Below are 19,428 nucleotides of genomic sequence, written 5' to 3'. Positions count from 1 at the left end.
TCAAAGTATTTCCTGAGCGCTTTTTATCCCTTTATAAGGGCCAGGCCTGCCTGAAAATAAGAAAACGTGACCAGCCACTAAAGCTGTGGCATTCCAGCTTGGAGAATAAGCCCCCCCTCCCTAACTATATGCCAAACATGGAGCCCATACACGGAATTCACGCAGATTATGCAGGATGGATCCCCCATCACATCGAGTGCCAGGTAGCCTCAGACATACTTCCTGCCCTCGTCAAGTATGGGGTTACTGGTCAAGATGATGACAAGGATGTGATGACCTCCTTTAGAATGGTAAACCCTACAAACCCCGAGCTGCTCCTCAGCAGCTGAGGTGAACAATGAGGGGGGTGCATGGAGGAGGATGGGGGAGGAATGGGGCCTCAGTCCCCATTCCCCAGCACCTCAGCAGAGCAGGAACAGCCCAACACAGCATGCTGGAGTAGTCTGCAGAAATGGGAGAAACAGAGGCACTCACACTCACTTTGGTCTTTAGAAAATTGAAGTGGAAAAGCTGACTCATTTATGACTGAATTTTCATGAAGAATTTTAAGACATATTAACAAACTCTTTAACTTAAGAATCTAAACATGATTAGAATAAGGAAAATAACAAAATACTACTTATAAATAACTTTTAACACACTTATCTCACCACCAGGCTTGACTAGCTCTGACATGCTCTGCACACCTGGTCACCCAAGAATAAAGAGACACAGACACTCATTTTTCAAGGTATTTCTTTTGTAAAGGAGCCAGATTTGGCAACTAGACTGAAAATCTTCCAAAATTCTGTACAAATGTGTAATATACAAATATACACAAGGCTTTTGCCAAGAAAAGACAGCACAACAAATGACAGAGGCGGCTTTGGTGTCACATACCACCTAGGGTATCTCAACACCCCATAGGAATGCGAGGGGCTGACAGACCACGACATGGCTACACATGTAAAACACACTACATTACACTATGTACACTGAAGTATAAAAGACCCACTGTCCCCTTGGCCAGCTCACAAGCCCTCTGGCAGGAAGGAAGGCCATTCACCAGATAGCCCATATAAGGGGAACTCCTTTAAGTGGGAGAACCTTGTAGAATGGAGTGGTTCACCCTAAAAACTATTAACAGCACAAGGCATGCCCTTAAAGAGACAGGTAGGTGCTAAGAGTGAATTCAGGAGATGGTCCATTCCTTGTGCTCTGAGGAGCTCCTTGTCATCTTTCCCTCCCTCCTTCTCTGCATCTCACTCCATCTCAGTGAACCGAGCAAACATGGCCTTCCGGACAGCATCTTTGTAGGAATCTGCACCCGACAGTCCGTATGCACTGCCTTTGGCTCCTAGGCCAGCTCCTTTTAGCCGGACTTGAGCCTAAGGGAACAAAATTTCTGTCAGCAAATGGCAAGTAGGGTGTGGACCGCTCCAACTCCGCGTCCAGGCAATTCCCAACCAAATAGAACCACCCACCACCGGGGACAGAAAAGACAAAGTTTTTGAGATCTGACGTAGGTTTAAGGACTGAAGGAATAAAATGGTCTAAGGAAGACAGGCAGAGGGAGACACATTCCACAACCCTGCTCAGCAAGCTTCTGTGTCTAGTAATGGCCCCAAAGCACTCCACTGAAGCCTAGGAAGGCCTGGTAATTATGGGCACAGATCATAGCAGGACAGCCTGATGTCAGCAGAACTTGCTTGCACAAGACAAACATGGTCTGTAACAGTCTGACCTAAGCCGTGTTGCCTGGTCAGAGACAGCAATCCCTGGTGGTGCTCTTGTCTAGAAGGCTGGAGGGCAGGGACTGCTGATCCTGAGATTATACCTCAATCTGAGCTCTGACCAACTAAAAGATTTTTCTTCTTATTCTTTTTTTTTAAGATTTATTTATTCATGAGAGACACAGACTGAGAGAGAAAGGCAGAGAGACAGGCAGAGGGAGAAGCAGGTTCCTTGCGGGAGCTGGATGCGGGACTCGATCCCAGATCCTGGGATCACGACCTGAGCCAAAGGCAGGTGCCCAACCGCTGAGCCACCCAGGCATCCCAACTAAAGGATTTCTTATCATGGATAAAACTCCTACTTAATCAGAATTTGTTTTATACATAACCAAGATTATTTAGAAAGAAATTAAAGCATAGTACACCTTAAAAAAACCCAATCTAAGTACATGGATCTGAGTAGGTGTGAAGTAAGAGACTGTTCTTAACAAAGGACATAGACATATACAGTTCTCACAAGATGGCTTTTATCCAAAGGTACCAAAAGACTAGAAAAGTCAAGTAAGGCACCACACCCATTCCTCCCAACTGCCATTTTAAAAGGGGGGTGAAACAAAGTGGTGGCACTGCCCAGAAGAGACTGCCCTTTGTGGTAAGGTAAAGCTGCCCCTGGACCCCAGGCTGTCTGGGTGCTTCCATTTCATCTCCTCAGTAGAACAAGCCTACAAACCACCGAAGCCCAATCTTACTGCTTACCTCGATGGGGGCTGTGATGCCTTGACATTTTCTTCCTAAACCTGAGCCTTCCCGCCAACCCATGGCCTGCAGCATCTTGTTGCCAATGTTACTGTGGTCAATGCCATCTTTGGTGGGCTGCTCGTAATTCCTGCCAGTGGCAAACACACAGTTACTTAAAACAGCCAGAGCCCCTGCTAATGAAATGGAAAAGGTACACAACAACACATACACAGTGCCAGCATCAAACTGCTTCTTGCGCTTGGGCTCTGGAGGTTCTGGAATGCCGTACTTCTCTCGCCTCTCTGCAGCTCGATCTCGGTATTTCATCTATGTGGGAGAACAAAGGATGCTAGACGTTCAGACCTAAATCTTCCAACAGCCTGCCTGACACACTGAGACTTCACGATTACCACCCTCAAGGACTATCCTAATCTGGAGCGTGGCCTCTTAAGAGTGGTCTGAAAAACCAAATGCCCCTTGTTTCCCTCACTGCAGTTAGTCGAATCAAAAATGGTGGGTGTGTAGGGACTGTGTGGAATCTGGGGCAGAGCTACACCTGCAACAAGGAATTTTATTTCATTAGCCATTGCTTGTTAAGCTCTTTGACAGGCCTGCTGAGCCACTGGTGCAGCCTACCAGTATCTAGAGGAAGAGGAGGGCAGAGCTGCCATTCCTCTTACCACCTGGGACAGGTCCACCTCCAGGGACAGATGGCACCAAGGAGGCTTCCAGAGACCCATTCATCAGGGAGCTGGTACTGTAAACAGTGGAAAAGAACAGGAGAGCAGAAACCCTAGCTACAGATAGCCTGAACTATAAAATTAACGTGGAGTGAGAAATTTCAAGTAACTTGTCCACTTCATCTCTAACCCACGGACCTCTATTTGGATTTTAAAACTGGATGGCTCTCAATCTGCCTCATGAACTATTAAATGCCTATCCATTATTGGCCTCACTTGCTTTTGCTGCCTTCACTCCAAACCCTGCCCTGCCTACCGCTTTCTTCCTTATCATTTGTAATTGTCTTATGTATGTAATTGTCTTATGCCTTGATTTCCCTTGGGCCTAATGTGAAGCCTCCCTCATTGTAAGCCAAACAAGATCACATTCTCTTTACTAAAATCCAGTGTACCTCACCAGCAAAATAACCTGGTATTTAGGACTTGTGAGCTGTCTTCAGGATGTGCTTCCGTGCATCCTCGTAGACATAGTGCAGACCTCACAATGCACACAGATCCCAGGTCCAGGCTACATGAACCACAATGGCCAGGTGACAAATATGTGACAAATCCTGCCTTGCCCCTGGGACCTGGAACTAAGTGCTACAAATAAAAGCTAAAGGCAGATACAAGATACTTCTCCTAGTGGCAAAGTGATCCTTATTCACCTCTCTCTCCCTCAGCTCCAAGGCTTCCAGCTCCTGCTCACTCAGCCTGGATCGTCGGTAGATATCCATGTTTTGCTGTAAGAAATTTGACAGACATGGTAAGAATTTAGACCAAACTAATTTGAAATGTCTATTTCTAACAATATCTATCTGTTTTAAGAGTCAAAGCCCAGTTCAATATACCATAGCATGAAAACCAGAGCCTGATGTATATGGAGCCCCCATGCTCTTTGCCACTCTACAATCTGGAACAGACCACAATAAGAATAGCCTTTTGAAAGGTGATCGAACACTCCATGCAGGGATCTGCCGAACCTTCACCACAGTCAGGCCACTTGTGACACCTTGCTGCCTCCCCTCCCTGTCTTGGATCAGCTCAGAGAAGCATGGTCACCTTGTGAAGGTCTGAGAGCTGCTGGTGCCTGACCAGGGCATCTCTGTTGGGGAACTGGCGCCGGCAGAGCAGGCAGGCCATCTTTTTCCAGTCGGCCAGCTTCTCCTCCTCACTCTCCAGTCTCTCCACTAGCTCCTCTTCATTGTCGCTGTCACCACTGTAAGCAGCAACCAGACCCCTCTGGGAACAAGAGAGTGTGTCATTGGAAACATACAATAGGAAGGAGCCATGACTATGTATGATAAAACACGTAATTCAAGATGTGTGAGAACTCCCACTGCCAGAAGCCATATTTCAACAGTGTGGAACAGTCAGGTCCTCAAATGCTGGGCCTGCCAGCCTCCTGGTATCAACCCTCCTGAGGCCCAGGAAAAGTTCCTGGATGGCTGTTTTCAAACTACTCACCACGTATGAATACCCAAATATAACAGAGTAGTGGCCCACCTAGACCAGTATTTACCAAGTAAAACATGTTTTATTATCTTGATTTTCTCTTCCCAGACCATTAAAATTCTACTTACAAATGCAATAAAACTCAACTGAGCTTAGGAATTCAGGTTTCATTCACTGTTCCAGCTCACTAGCTCTCACCCAGAAAACAAAGCCTTGGACATGGATTCTATGTGCAGGACCTGCTCTAAATACCCACCGATAGTGAGCACATCCAGTTTTAAGTAGGAATCACAGCCAAGACGAAGGGGAGATTCCCAGTGAGATAGGAAGCACAAACATGGCCTTAAAAACACTGGTGGTGGGCAGCCCAGGTGGCTCAGCGGTTTTAGCGCTGCCTTCAGCCCAGGGCGTGATCCTGGAGTCCTGGGATCGAGTCCCATGTCGGGCTCCCTGCATGGAGCCTGCTTCTCCCTCGCCTGTGTCTCTGCCTCTCTATGTCTCTCATGAATAAATAAATAAAATCTTAAAAACAAAACAAAACACTGGTGGTCTTCTACTTACCTTGAGAGGATTCTCCTCATCTCCATTTCGCACCAGTTCTGGGATGAGCTGCTGCCTTTCAGCTAAGGCTCCCTGGGAAACACAGAACAAGTCATAAGCCTCACATTTTACTTAAGTTCCCATTATGAAGTGTGGCCATTCCTGCTGTTACCTTTTTCTCAAAGAGAGCAAAGCCAGCATCTGCCGCAGCGGACTCTCTCCTTTCTTCTTCTCTCAAGGAGTTAACAGGTTGAAAGCTATTTTTAAAATTTTCTTTCTGCTTGTTTAAACTCTTAGCCCAGCGTTCCATATCTTTGGCGATCTAGTGCCAGACAACAACCACGAAAAACCATTTAGAAATACAGGACTTTAGAAAACGGTCTCCTGTGCCACAAATAAGCAGCCATTAAAGGTCTCACCTCAATCACGTGCTCTGGAACAAAACCCCTTTTGCCCTTACTTCTACCTACAAATATCTTCACGAAATGCAATGCACACACCCAAAGTCATTAACAAATACTGATTGAAAAAGCCTGTGAAGCTTCGAGGATATTTTTCCTTCTAAGTATGTATACAGGCAACTGACAATGTATGGTAACATAAAAATAATTTACAAAATGCTCTGTTAACTTGTAAATAAGATACGTGACCCAGTTTTCTTTTGTTTTGGTTTTTATCATTCATTCATTCATTCATTCATTCATTCATTCATTCATTCATGATAGACAGAGAGAGAGAGAGAGAGAGAGAGAGGCAGAGGGAGAAGCAGGCTCCATGCAGGGAGCCTGATGTGGGATGATCCCAGGACTCCAGGATCGTGCCCTGGGCCAAAGGCAGGCACTAAACCGCTGAGCCACCCAGGGATCCCCTTGTTTTGGTTTTAAAGATTTTCTTTATGAGAGAGAGAGAGAGAGAGAGAGAGAGAGAGAGAGAGAGAGGGAGGGAGGGAGGGAGGGAGGGAGGGAGATGCAGCAACATAGGCAGAGGGAGAAGCAGGCTCCATGCAGGGAGCCCGATGTGGGACTTGATCCTGGGACTTCAGGATCACACCCTGGGCCGAAGGCAGGCGCTAAACCACTGGGACGTGACCCAGTTTTTAAAAAGATCCAAATAAAGCTGATACAGATGCCACACCTGAAAACAGAGAAAGAAAAAAAGAAAGCCCAATCCTCTAGAGAACTGAGTTCCCTTCCTGGGTCATGGTCTCACCTGCTGGGCTGTTTTGCTCTTGGGTTTCTCCTTCTTTTCCTTCCCCTCCTTTGCAGGAGGTAGGCCCGTCTGCTGGTGGGAGCTGGACTCTGCAGCTGGCACGTAGGTCTCCTTCTCCCCATCCCAGTAAAGGTACTGCTGGGTCAGGGAATTGTAGTAGTACTAGAAACAAAACACAATTAATGCAGGCTTTCTGCTTTGTCAAACCCTTAAAGGAATATTTTGTTAAAAAGACGTATCAAAATTCTTTTGTCAAAAAAAGGAAACACAAACATAAAACATGCTGTGGAAAAGTAGTCATTTCCTGCCCAGAAAGCTGCTTGTACATGCTGGTGTGGTAAGGATACAGAACTAGCCAGTGAAGAAGTATGAAACTTCTGGGACAAAAGTAAAATATGGTTTCTAAAGAGTGTAGTTCCATTAATCTAATCCCTGGGCTTGGAGTACACCCAAAGAGCCATGTATCTGACTCCTTTTCATAGACCATTTATACAAACCAGGTGGCCAGAACAGGTGGTACAGAGAGTTGTTTTCTTTTTTTAAAGATTTATTGGGAGGAGGGCGGGGGTTGGGGGTGAATGGGTGACGGGCACTGAGTGGGGCACTTGACGGGATGAGCACTGGGTGTTATTCTGTATGTTGGCAAACTGAACACCAATAAAAAATAAATTATTAAAATAAAATAAAAAAAATAAAAAATAAAAGATTTATTATTTATTATTTTTAGTAATCTCTACATCCAGTATGGGGCTCGAACTCAAAACCCTGAAATCAAGAGTCCGTGTTCCACCAACTGGGCCAGCTAGGCACGCCTTAGAGGAGGAGCTTTTAATGACACATCTTCCATGAGAACCAGTTAACAGCCAGTTCATCATCAGGTTCAAACATCTGGAACCCTTTGGACACCCAGGTAACCAAACACAGGGTTGTAAAATGCCAGCTTGGGAGTTGAAAGGTGGTAAGTGAAGCAACTGGATCTGACATATGTAGGAAGAACTGCAATGGCAGATAAGTAGCACCTATCTCTCCTCCTCTTTTCTTTTTTTTTTAATGATTTTATTTATTTATTCATGAGAGACACACAGAGAGAGAGAGAGGCAGAGACACAGGCAGAGGGAGAAAGAAGCAGGCTCCATGTAGGGAGCCTGACGTGGGACTCGATCCCAGGTCTCCAGGATCACACCTTGGGCTGAAGATGGTGCTAAACTGCTGAGCCACCCGGAATGCCCCTTCTCCTCTTTTTTATTGCCTATTCATTCACTCTACCTGCTTAGCAGGAACCCAGGGGACATGATATGCTATATCTTTTCTGGGGAAGATGGCATGGGTCAGACATAAGAGTCACAGCTGCTATGGCCACTAAAAACTGCCTGGGTAATGGTCAGACTTCACAGGCAAGAGAACTAGAACCATACAAGACTTGGCTTGCTCACCATTCCACACCTCACTCTCAGAAACCACAAGCTCTCAATGCCAAGTTCCTGTTAAAAGCACTTATTTTACTATCCTATATATATAGCTCCCGGTCATAAGTAATTGTTTATTTATAGAGTGTTAAAGCTGCCTTTCCTCTTTAAAATAACATACCACTACCAAAAATAAAACATCACCCCAGAGATCTGCTAATTTCTACCCACAGATCAGGACACTAAGTAAAAGAGGCTGGACACAATAAGTCACATGCTGTCCGCCTCCACTTACATGAAATGCTAAGAGGCAAATCTGCAGAGACCAGAAAACAAATAGTGGTTGATGGAGGGACTCAGGAGGGACTGCTAAGGGGACAGGTTTCTTTTGGGGTTAATAAAAACATTTTGGATTACAAATAAATAGAGAGCAAGGGGTGTCTGGCTGGCTCAGTTGGTAGAGCAGATCTTGATCTCAGGGTTGTAAGTTCAAGCCCCAGGTTGGGTGTAGAAATTACTTAAAAATAGAATCTGGGAAAAAGAATAAAAAATAAAAAAATATCTGGGGTGCCTGGGTGGCAAAGTCACTTAAACATCCAACTCTTGGTTTTGGCTCAGGTCTGATTTTGCGGTTGTGGGATTGAGCCCTGCACTCAGTGGGGAATCTGCCTGGGTTTCTCTCTCCCTCTCCCTTTGCCCCTCCCCCTGCATATGCTCATGTACATGTGTGTGTTCATGCTCACTCTATGAAATAAGCAAATCTTAAAAAAATTTTTTTAAGGTGCTGCCTGGGTGGTTCAGTTAGCTGCCTGACTCTTGATTTCAGCTCAGGTCTTGATTTCAGAGTTGTGAATTCAAGCCCTGTGTCAGGCTCCTACTGTGTCAAGCCCTGTGTCAGGAGCCTACTTAAAAAAACAAAACCTCACATACCTAAAAACAAACAAGCGAACAAACAGTGAAGTTTAGCTCAATTAAAAAAGTACACAGGAAGAGAAACCACATTTTCAAACTTCTATCTAGGTCTTTATGTAAACACTAACAGCCATCTATAAATTTTATTGACAGGGCAGCCCTGGTGGCTCAGCAGTTTGGCGCCACTTTCAGTCCAGGGCATGATCCTGGAGACCTGGGATCGAGTCCCATGTCGGGCTCCCTGCATGGAGTCTGCTTCTCCCTCTGCAGGTGTCTCTGCCTCTCTCTCTCTCTCTCTCTCTCTTATGAATAAATAAAATCTTTAAAAACAAATTTTTTATTGACAAAATAATCCATGGTCCTAGAAGTCAGACTTGTGGATACTGAAGGGGGGGGGGTACTGGCCAGCAGGGGGCATGAAGGAGCTTTCAGCACACTAGGAATACTCTCTCATCTCAGCACTGATATAGGAGTACTACACATGTAAACATTCAAAGAAATGTACACTTCAGCTTTGTACCCTTTTCCTATATGTACACTATACCTCAAAACATTTTTAACATTTAAATTATAAAATTCCTAAAATAGAAATTATATCTTGGTGGTTCTGAAGAATTTAAAACCAATCTGGGCCACTTACTCCTTTGCAGGAGTTATTTCATGTCATGCTTCATAAATGGACTAAGTGAAATGAAGATATTTTTAGTGAAATTGGGGAGGAAAACAGTGCACTTACCTGTGAGTTGGGGTCATAGTACAGCCCTGTTGTTGGATCATAATAATATCCTGAAGATTCGTCATACTGGTAAGTGGATGTGTCAGGCACTGCTGCAAAAACAAAAACCAGCACACAGTCATTCCAGGTAAGAAACAAGCTTTACTTGAAACTCTAAGCCACCGAGATGTGGCAGGCCTTAATGGTCTCTCATATCCCCAAGTGTCCCTCTGACACCCACAAAGGGAGAAAACGCTTACTAGACACAGACAACAACTAGGACCTTCCAACTGTCAACAGCCCCATGAGGTTTGGCTTACCATATTTGGTACCAGGAACTACACCAGTGGGGGAAGCGGCTGGGGCCTGTGTACTTGTGCTAGTGCTAGGCTGTGCTTCCTCAGTCTGGAAAGAACAGCAGCTTCAATATAATTTCAACTGTAAAGCCTCTTAAGAGAACTAAATCACTGCAATCATCCAGGAGGAAGGGCTCCCCTGACAGACATACTGTAGTAATGATCTAGGGCAATCCTTGAACAAAAAACACATGCTGACAACTTTCTTCCTAAAAATCAAGTTGAAGCATGCAGGAAGTATCAATACACCCTGTTTGGAATCTTAAGTTCTAAATACATACCCCAAATTATTTTATTTTATTTTATTTTTTTTTTCCAAATTATTTTAATCATCTAATACTACCAGAGAAGTAAGGTCGGAATATCTGTATATTATTCAATCCTGGCTCATGCAGCAGGGAAGAATCATATTTTATAGCAAAAGCAAGCCAGCCCCCCCACCTCCCCCCATCACCAGTTCTGTATTTAGGACAACAGGATTACCGGAGAGCTGGGTGGATTGGAGGTCTGATTATACAGCTGGGGACTCTGGGACACTACAGCTGCTGAGGTGGTGGTCACTGCTGTGCCTAATGATAAACACAGAGGTTAGGAAGGGCCGAGGCACTAACTCCAAGCCAAACATCTTTATCTGTAATGCCCAAACTAACCTTCTGTCTTTGTATACGTCAGTTTTTTTTTTTTTTTTTTTTTTTTAGGTTTATTTATTTTTAGAGGGAGAGAGCAGAGGGAATGGGTAGAGGGAGAGGGAGACTCAAGCAGACTCTGCCCTGAGACTGAAGCAGGGCTTGGTCTCATGAGACTGAGATTATAACCCTCAGCTGAAACCAAGAGTCAGTCACTTAATCAATTGTGCCACCAGGTGCCCGTGTAGATGTCAGTTCTGAATAACTTAATTCCCACTAAACATCCTGGAACCTCTAACATTTTCATTTTTATGATCCTTTTAGAATGTCACATACAAAGTTAAATATTCTGCATGATCGTCAAGAAAAAGGAAGAGAAGAATCTCTAACTGGTCTGGGGTTGAGAAAATATTTAACTATAAAGCTTTTATAATTCTAAAACAAAAACTAAAGCAGAAGTTTCTTACAATGACCCTTCTCATTGATGTTTGAACATGAGACTTTATGGCCACACTCTCTCTGCTCACATGAACCTATGTAGGAACCCATGATTCCAAACAAAGCCAAAGGAGATACAAAGTTGAATTCTAAGAATGAACATTCATCACAATACGGTCTCTAAAAGGCTGTTATCCTCTCCTGATCTTCCCTAGAACCTTAGGCACATACATGGTGACAACCCTGAACATGTATCCCTTACCCTCACCTTGCAGGGAAACAGATATGTGGCTTTGGGTCTAGTTAGAACATCTAGTACTATCTCCTTAATGATAGCTGCTTAAACAAAAGGTAAAACAGAGATGAAGTTTACTACCTGATGCAGATGATGCATCAGATTCCAATCCTCCAGCTTGTTGCTGATAAAACTGTTGGTAATCCTGTGAGTACTGAAGAAAAGTCCACTGTTAAAGCTGCTATTCTCAGACCTGCTCTGGAGAGCAGAAGTTGGATGCTGGTCAAATCTACCTACCTGAGCATACTGAGCATAGCCATCTTGGCCTGGCTGCAGGTAACTGTAGTCAACACTGCCTCCTTCACCACTCTGAGACTATAAAGTGTCAAAAGAAAAGGATACACACAGGTGAGGTTAGTGGACATCAAGAAAGAAGCCAGGAAGTACTTCCTAAAACTGACCTTGGAGAGCTCCTAAGGCACCAGAGATCACTTCTGTGAATTTGGGCACCACCACCATCACCACGCTATTTTGAAAAAAAATTTAACAACTCCTTCTTACCTGGGTAGATGACCACTGAGCAGCAGCAATGGCTGTACTGGCCACAGAGAAGGCGCTGACCCGGTTACCATCTGGGAGGACCAAGTCTCTGAAAACACAAAAATTCCATCATGTGGCTCTATCTCAGCATGCTCCCAATCTGCCAAGGAAATAGCAATTCACTCTAGCTTTTGTTGAGAGCTCTCAAATGCTAGCAAGGCCTCATTTCTCCATGGGTGAGTTCCTTAGTGGGCAAATGTCTCTGCAGTATCACTGTTTTACTCTGTATCCTACCTTCTAGTAAGGTGTTTCCTGGGTGAGCAATGATACTACAAATGAGAAATTTACATGTCTGGACTGAGGCTCACTCTAAATGAAGCTATCAGCATGCTATTCTGGAAAGAATTATTTCCAGATGGGTTTGCACTATCCTGAAGCTGTTTGCATAGCACATATTCTCCACCCATCTGTCATGTGTGCCTCTGTCCTGCTCTGAAGTTTTCTGGCAACTGTTTTTTCAGGACAGGAGAAATATACTGTAAAAGAAGACAACTGTCTCCCTCCCAACCTTGGAAACCAGGGAGGATTGTATCTCAGTGTTGAGAACATGGGCTTAGGGTACAGTTAGCAAAGCACCCCTGGGCAAGTGTATAAGTACAGCGGTTTGAAATAAAAATAAAGCTACTCCAAATAAATAAATAAATAAATAAATAAAGCTACTCACTTTCTGGCACTTTTTGCAAAATCAACCCCTATAGTTTTGCCGTCAATTTTCAAAGGAGGGTGGAGACTCTGCAATATCTGAAGGAGCTGAGAGGCATCCTGAAGGAGAATGTCAAGAAAGACAACTTTGTCATGTAATTAAAAATCTCTCAAAAAAAAAAAAAAAAAAAAATCTCTCCCTACCACCAACTCCATTTGTAGTTTAGCTTTCTATTAAAAAAACAAACAGTAAAACAAAACAAAACAAAAAACAACAGTAATCCATTATTGTTTGTGCATATGAATCCTTGAGGAAAAAAACCAGCCCTCTTTCTTCCAGTACATGAAGCTATTTCATATTATTATTATTATTATTTTTTAAGATTTTATTTATTTATTCATAGAGACACAGCTAGAGAGAGAGGCAGAGACACAGGCAGAGGGAGGAGCAGGCTCCATGCAGGGAGCCCGACGTGGGACTTGATCCCGGGTCTCCAGGATCACGCCCTGAGCTGCAGGCGGCGCTAAACTGCTGCGCCACCGGCGCTGCCCGGTATTTCATATTATTGAAGAAGTAAATGCTAAATCAATCTAAACAAAGCAAGAAGGAAAAATTAAACTGTGGCTCAAACTTTAGTTATGCTAATTATCTACAGGTATACACATTATTTTTTACCACTTATCACATGTAGCCTTGACCTCTGGGCTCCAGGAGCCTTGCACACAGCATTACAATTAGATGAACCGCATTTGCCTCTTAAAGCCTAGTTTCTTGTAAAAGGAAAGATTGAGTGAGCACCTCACCATTGCAGAAGACAGCTGCACAAATGCGAAGCCCCTGTTCTGCTGGGTCTGTTTGTCTTTTATGAGGCGAATATTATTGACAGCTAAGGATGCGTAGGGAGACAGTGCTGTCATGATGGAATCCACCACAGTGTGCGGGGCTATGTTTCGAAGTATGATTGCTGGAGGTGAAAGAGACAAATGACATATATGTGCATTCCCACCACCAATACTTTTTAAGGCAGGCTCAAGGACAAATACTTAAATCCATTTTGGGAGAGTCCTAGTATACCTTGCACTTTGACATGGAAAAGATGCTAAAAACCAAAACTGAAGCCACAGCCATTCTAAAAACCCTGTTCATTAAAAAAGGATAAGAAAACAAAAACTTCTGAGTTTAACTTCTACCACAAAGGCCAAAAGAGCATAGTGGAACTTACTATCACAGTAGTAATCCACAGACTGAACAGACTCTGTAGTTCCAGGGGGCACTTCCTGTTCAGAGTCTACAAGGGAAAGAGACAAGGAGACTCAGTAACTTGAAGAAAAACAAACAATAAACCAGCGTATTTTTAGTAAAGGAATACATTCAAACCTCAAAGCTTTAAGTAAATGTAAGCATTTATTTTTCTTTTTAAACCATCTGTGGCTATAATAATACATGATTAATTTCGACGTGATAAATGTGGAATGCAAAAATTGGGCCAGTGGAGGACTGACATTACTTCAGTACTAAAGAAAAGCAGGAGTAGAATACAAACTGTGAACAGGCTTAATTTTGGAAAATAACTCTCTGCACCCACAATCATCAGAAGCATCTACCTAAGATAAGGTAAGAAAGTTTAAGAATTATTTGTTGAAATGTCCTACAATCTATACTTTTCCTCAGGCTTGCAGACAATCCAATTAGTCAGGTTTTTAATGCATATTCCAAATAGCTGAGTTTGGGCTTACCAAACTTGTCCGCTCCACATCGGAAGCATTTTAGTCTTTTCCTGAAATTGTTAAGGCAGCACTGGAAGAAAAAAAGTTTTCTCTGTAATTATTTCTCACAGTAGGCCAGGCTTACTAGTAATGAAGTGGGTTAGAGCAATATGGCCATGGACAAGTCCGAGGTAGCAAATAAAAAAAGAGTGGTATCACGCAACCAAGACAAATGGGAAGTCACCTAAAAATTTAAAATTTTATATGTCTTACTATGTGAATTCTTCCAAGAAAAACAAATACTTTTTTTTTCTTTTAAAATTTGTTTATTCATGAGAGACCGAGAGAACAAGAGAGAGGCAGAGACATGGCTGAGGGAGCAGGTTCCTTGCAGGGAGCCTGATATGGAACTCAATCCCCAGACCTGGGATCACACTGAACCAAAGGCAGAAGTTCAACTGCTAAAGCCACCCGGGTGTCCCCCACAGGAAAAACAAATCTTGATAAATTTTGAAGTAGAATTCCATTTTTATCAAGTTCGAGGAAAGCTTCATTTCACCCCAAAACTTTATAGCAAACCCTCCAGTGGTGAATTTGTTTCTTGCATCAGAAGAACACTTACTGGGATCCCTGTGTGGCTCAGCAGTTTAGCGACTGCCTTCGGGCCAGGGTGTGATCCTGGAGTCCCAGGATTGAGTCCCACATTGGGCTCCCTGCATGGAGCCTGCTTCTCCCTCTGCCTGAGGGAGATAATGTCTCTACCTCTCTCTCTCATGAATAAATAAATAGAATCTTAAACAAAACAAAACAAAAAAACCACATTTAAAAAAAAAAAAGAGGAAGAACACTTACTATATGGACCACTCTAGATACACAAACAATGTAACAGAATACTGTCTAGCCCCTACTGGACATGGTTGACATGCAGAACAAAGAATCCAAGTACTCTCAGAATGTCAATGGCAACACCCAATGCTCAAAATGATGCATTGGTGGGGCACCTGGGTGGCTCAGTTGGTTAAGCATCTGACTCATGGTTTCAGCTCAGGTCATGATCTCAGGGTTGGGGGATTAAGCCCTGTGTCAGATTCCATACTTGGTGGGGGAGTCTGCTCAAGATTCTTCCCACTGACCACTTGCATGTGTTCACTCTTTCAAATCAATCAGTCCTGGGATCCCTGGGTGGCGCAGCGGTTTGGCGCCTGCCTTTGGCCCAGGGCGCGATCCTGGAGACCCGGGATCGAATCCCACGTCGGGCTCCCTGCATGGAGCCTGCTTCTCCCTCTGCCTGTGTCTCTGCCTCTCTCTCTCTCTCTCTCTCTGTGTGACTATCATAAATAAATAAAAATTTAAAAAAATTATTTAAAAAAAAAACAAAAAACAAATCAATCAGTCCTTTATTTTTTAATATCTTATTTATTCATGAGAGAGAGAGAGAGAGAGAGAAGCAGAGACACAGGCAGAGGGAGAAGCAGGCTCCACACAAGGAACCCAACGCAGGACTCGATCCCGGGTCCCCAAGATCATACCCTGGGCCGAAGGCAGCACTAAACTGCTGAGCCACCCAGGCTGCCCTCAATTGATCCTTAAAACAGAACAAAACAAAACAAAAACAAACAAACAAGGGACGCCTGGATGGCTCAGCAGTTGGGCGTCTGCATTTGGCTCAGGGCATGATCCCGCGGTTCCGGGATCGAGTCCCATATCAGGCTCCATGCATGAAGCCTGCTTCTCCCTCTGCCTTTTTGTCTCTCATGAATAAATAAATAAAATCTTTAAAAACAAAAACCACAAAAATAGTGCACTGGTGACAGCACTATAATGTTTTAATTTTATTTGTTCGTTCATTCATTCATTCATGACACAGAGACAGAAAGAGGCAGAGACACAGGCAGAGGGAGAAGTAGACTCCATGTAGGGAGCCCGACGTGGGACTCGATCCCAGGTCTCTGGGATCACACCCTGGGCCAAAGGCAGATATGCTCAACTGCTGAGCCACCCAGGTGTCCCATAGACCTTAATATATAAATAAATAAAATTGCTAGTGTTCTAGGGATTCTAGTACCTATACAGGAGGACCCAAAGAAAGTCACAAAAATCACTCTATGATAAAAGCTGGTGACTGTGTATTTTCTAGTTTCCTTGTTCAAAAAAAACCCAATAAAACCCAAAGGGTTTTTGTCTGTTTGCAAAGAACATATGCTTACCTTGTTACAAAGCCAATCTTCAAACTTAGGTCTGGGATTGCTATAATGCATCGCAATGTGCTTTCCTTGAATCACCAACTTTTTCTGTAAAAAAAAGAAGTAATTAGTTATTCCCATTGTGAGGAACATGTGTCCATTTTCCCAGGGCAGAGCACACTTCGGAAAAATCAGTGCTCTGGAATTAAATGGACAACATACGGGGAGGACCAACCACCGCCACCTATACTCTGCCCATCCAATCCTTCAGATAGGCAGTAAGAGAATGGGATGCGGAGTAAAGGTAAACGGAGTCAGGGAGTGCTGAGAAAGCTGCCAAACTCTAACCGCTGACATGCACCAGGCCGTGTCTCCAGCAGAGACAGAAGTCCTAACATTCAGCATTGCCAGGCTGCCTGAGAGTGACAGTCTATTTCAAAAAGCAGAAGAAACAATTCTCCCAGTTCTGAGATTGCCTCCTACTTTAGCCTCAGCATGGTGTCCTTGGGCTTCGCTTCACTTTTCCCCCAGTCCCCGTCCTTATGCAAAGTAAAAGCCTTTCTAGTTCCCCTTCCCCAAACTCTTGCTTCAGGATGTGTCCTCTGGGGGACAAAGGGAGGGGAGCTCAGGTTTTTTTTGGGGGAGCTCAGGTTTAAAGGGAATCTGGTTACAACTCTTTTCTTTGGAGGGCCTATTCTGAATGCCATCGACTCTAAAGCAGCTAAATGAGATTTCTTCCTGCCAATTGAAACCATGTTATGTCCTAGGTGACAGATGTGTTTTTCCCTGAAATACATGGTACTCTCTTCAAGATGAGTAACCAGGCGGCCAATGAAGTTTCTTCTGGGGGGTCAGAAGAGTTCGTAAATGCATACACCACCTTACCCTTCAAGTCAACCATGTGACTAAAAGAGATACAACTTTAAAAGATCAAAACTCCAAGCTCAATCAGTCTAGCCAAGAGTATACCCAGCACCTGCCCCCAAAGAGCCTTCATTTAACAGGAGCACCTTTTCTTTCGCTTTTCATGGGGGGGGGGGGGGATCAATGGGGGAGGGAGCAGGGTGTTCTGATACTATCAGAACAGATTTAAGTAAGAGGTTAGATATCCAGATTTTTAAAAGGAGTCTAACCCCTCTAAATATACATACTGTTGAGTAATTTGGTTCTTGCAAATCCTGGAAGAGTTAAGACATGCTGTGAATGTTGTCTCTGCAATATCTAAAGGCAAGACTGCATGTCTGGCCAAGAGGGAAAAAGCTGAAGGGCCATCCACTCACTTTATTGTACAGAAACAAAAATGAAGCTGGGAGATATGTCAACAGATCATCCCAGTAGGAGGGGTGTGTGCTGGGGGAGACTCCAAACTATCACTGAGTCCCTAATCCTATTGGTCTTATTTCTGGAGTGAATTTGAGCTGTAATGAAATATTACATGTGAACTTAGCTTTGTATACATTAAAATTGTGGAGATTTTTAAATGTCTTGTGAGTTTTAATTTCTTTGGAGTTTTAAACTCCCAGGCAAGCCATTCTGATACCTCCAATGCATCAAAAGATGCTGCTGTGTCAAGAGGGCAGACTCACATGAAGCTTGTGTATAGGTTCCCAATTTACTAACATGGTGTCCGTGGTAGGAAATGAATGAAGCTCTATTTCTGTAAGATCAGGCTATCACCTCTGAGTTAAGAAAATGAGAGGTTTAAAAATCTAACAAATCATTCAATCAAAATGATATGCTCATTAGTGAGTCTTTGTTATAAACAGCAATACATACTGGAGTGTAACTTATTCATGGGTGACAAATCATAAAATGTTGCAGAAAAGCAACATAATGAGTTAAACAAACTTCCCAGAATGCACTGGGTTAAGGCATTTAATACTGCACTTTGTGGAGTTCTGTCAAAAAATGTTATTTAAGTGCCAAGTACAGAATGTTATCTCGACAAACTGTGGAACACTTCAGTTAATGCTACATCAAAGAACCATCAATGATTTGCTTGAATGGAATACAAAAGGCATTCTCAGGGAGATTAGAATGTTAATGCCACTTTAACTAGATTAGACAGCAGCAGGACACCAGCTTCCAGGCTAATCTCATCAGACTTATTGTTCATAAATTCCATGAGGTCCTTATAGTCCTTGAAGACCCATATGAGCAGTTATGCCTCTTAGAGGCTTGTGGTCTCCAAGCAGAAAAATGGAATTACTTCAAAATGCCTGTAGCAGACTTCTACTGCATTCTTTTCGCTATTAAATCGAGAGTTGGATATTTTAAGATTACTCTCAACGGACACAATGAAAAGGATCATCAGTAGGGGAAAAGAGAAGGTGTTTTGGTTATCACCAGACAGGTATTCAGTGATTATTAACAAACTCTGCCAGGCAGCCACGTTTAAAAGCAGAGCAAATTCTACAATGCAGTCCTTGCTGCTGTATTATTCTAATAATATCAATTTTAATATATACAAAGCTTTTCTTTTAAAAAAATCACTCCTTTGGAACAAACCACTCCTTCAACCTTTTTTGTTTTTTTGTTTTTAAATTGTACAGACTTGTTCCATTTTCATGAATATCTAGACTTGGTGAGTGAAGCAACCTGATTGGCTTCCATCCAGCTGGTAGCATCTTGCAAGTGATAAAACTCCACGAAGGCGAAACCACGGCTTACACCTAGAGACAGCATTCAGATATAGACGGGATACTCGTGTTAGTCAGTTCCTTTATAACAGGTGAATCTCTCTCCCACTGCTTCAACACTGCGTGACAAAGCCAATTGGGAAGCAGCTTTACAAATGTGACTTGACTTGGGGATCTTCTTGATACTTTGCCATGGCAAGGAACCAAGCCGCCTGAACTAAGTGCCACTCGATTTGATTCCACGCTTAAAAAGTAACCATGCAACCGACTACAAACAGTCAAACAAGGAGTTTATAAATCGCTACTTACCGAAGGAAAAAAGCCCCTAAAACCAAAGTTTTTAAAAAGGTCCTCAGGTGCTCTCTAATATCGTTTTCAAAGAGTCACATTCCTTAGCCATGGCAAACCTTTCATTCTGAATTCATGTGCTTGAAGATTGGGGGAATCAGGATGGTCTTTACGGGCTGAGGTGGGAATGGGGAAGAGAGCCAGAACAGCCGGAACTAAGCAAGCTCTCACCTGTTTTCCTCTTCATCAACCTCACGTCTGCTGGCTGAGGGCCTTCAAAGGACTCCATCATTTCTCGAATCTGTAGA

At 43.4% G+C, this 19,428-nt stretch overlaps 1 protein-coding gene across 2 annotated transcripts in view; it reads right to left on the bottom strand.

Annotated features, from left to right (window-relative positions):
* Nucleotides 1-721: 721 nt before the first annotated feature.
* Nucleotides 722-19,428, bottom strand: part of RBM5 (RNA binding motif protein 5) — a 29,006-nt gene continuing 10,299 nt past the window's right edge. For both annotated transcript variants that reach the window (XM_041762189.1, XM_041762190.1), the window contains exons 5-25: nt 19,352-19,421; nt 18,792-18,865; nt 16,218-16,301; nt 14,041-14,101; nt 13,527-13,592; nt 13,108-13,268; nt 12,326-12,423; nt 11,623-11,710; nt 11,359-11,436; nt 11,203-11,275; nt 10,246-10,331; nt 9,727-9,811; nt 9,428-9,519; nt 6,374-6,535; nt 5,337-5,486; nt 5,186-5,257; nt 4,232-4,411; nt 3,838-3,912; nt 2,680-2,777; nt 2,469-2,598; nt 722-1,367 (exon numbers count right to left, since the gene is read on the bottom strand). In XM_041762189.1, the coding sequence (XP_041618123.1) occupies nt 1,242-1,367; nt 2,469-2,598; nt 2,680-2,777; nt 3,838-3,912; nt 4,232-4,411; nt 5,186-5,257; nt 5,337-5,486; nt 6,374-6,535; nt 9,428-9,519; nt 9,727-9,811; nt 10,246-10,331; nt 11,203-11,275; nt 11,359-11,436; nt 11,623-11,710; nt 12,326-12,423; nt 13,108-13,268; nt 13,527-13,592; nt 14,041-14,101; nt 16,218-16,301; nt 18,792-18,865; nt 19,352-19,421 (2,109 nt within the window). In that variant the 3' untranslated portion in view covers nt 722-1,241. The remainder of the gene's footprint in view (nt 1,368-2,468; nt 2,599-2,679; nt 2,778-3,837; nt 3,913-4,231; nt 4,412-5,185; nt 5,258-5,336; nt 5,487-6,373; nt 6,536-9,427; nt 9,520-9,726; nt 9,812-10,245; nt 10,332-11,202; nt 11,276-11,358; nt 11,437-11,622; nt 11,711-12,325; nt 12,424-13,107; nt 13,269-13,526; nt 13,593-14,040; nt 14,102-16,217; nt 16,302-18,791; nt 18,866-19,351; nt 19,422-19,428) is intronic.

Source organism: Vulpes lagopus, chromosome 7 (genome assembly GCF_018345385.1).
Source record: "Vulpes lagopus strain Blue_001 chromosome 7, ASM1834538v1, whole genome shotgun sequence".
Taxonomy (NCBI): Eukaryota; Metazoa; Chordata; class Mammalia; order Carnivora; family Canidae; genus Vulpes; species Vulpes lagopus.
Note: the sequence above shows the minus strand (reverse complement) of the source record. Positions and strands in the feature narration are given on the sequence as shown.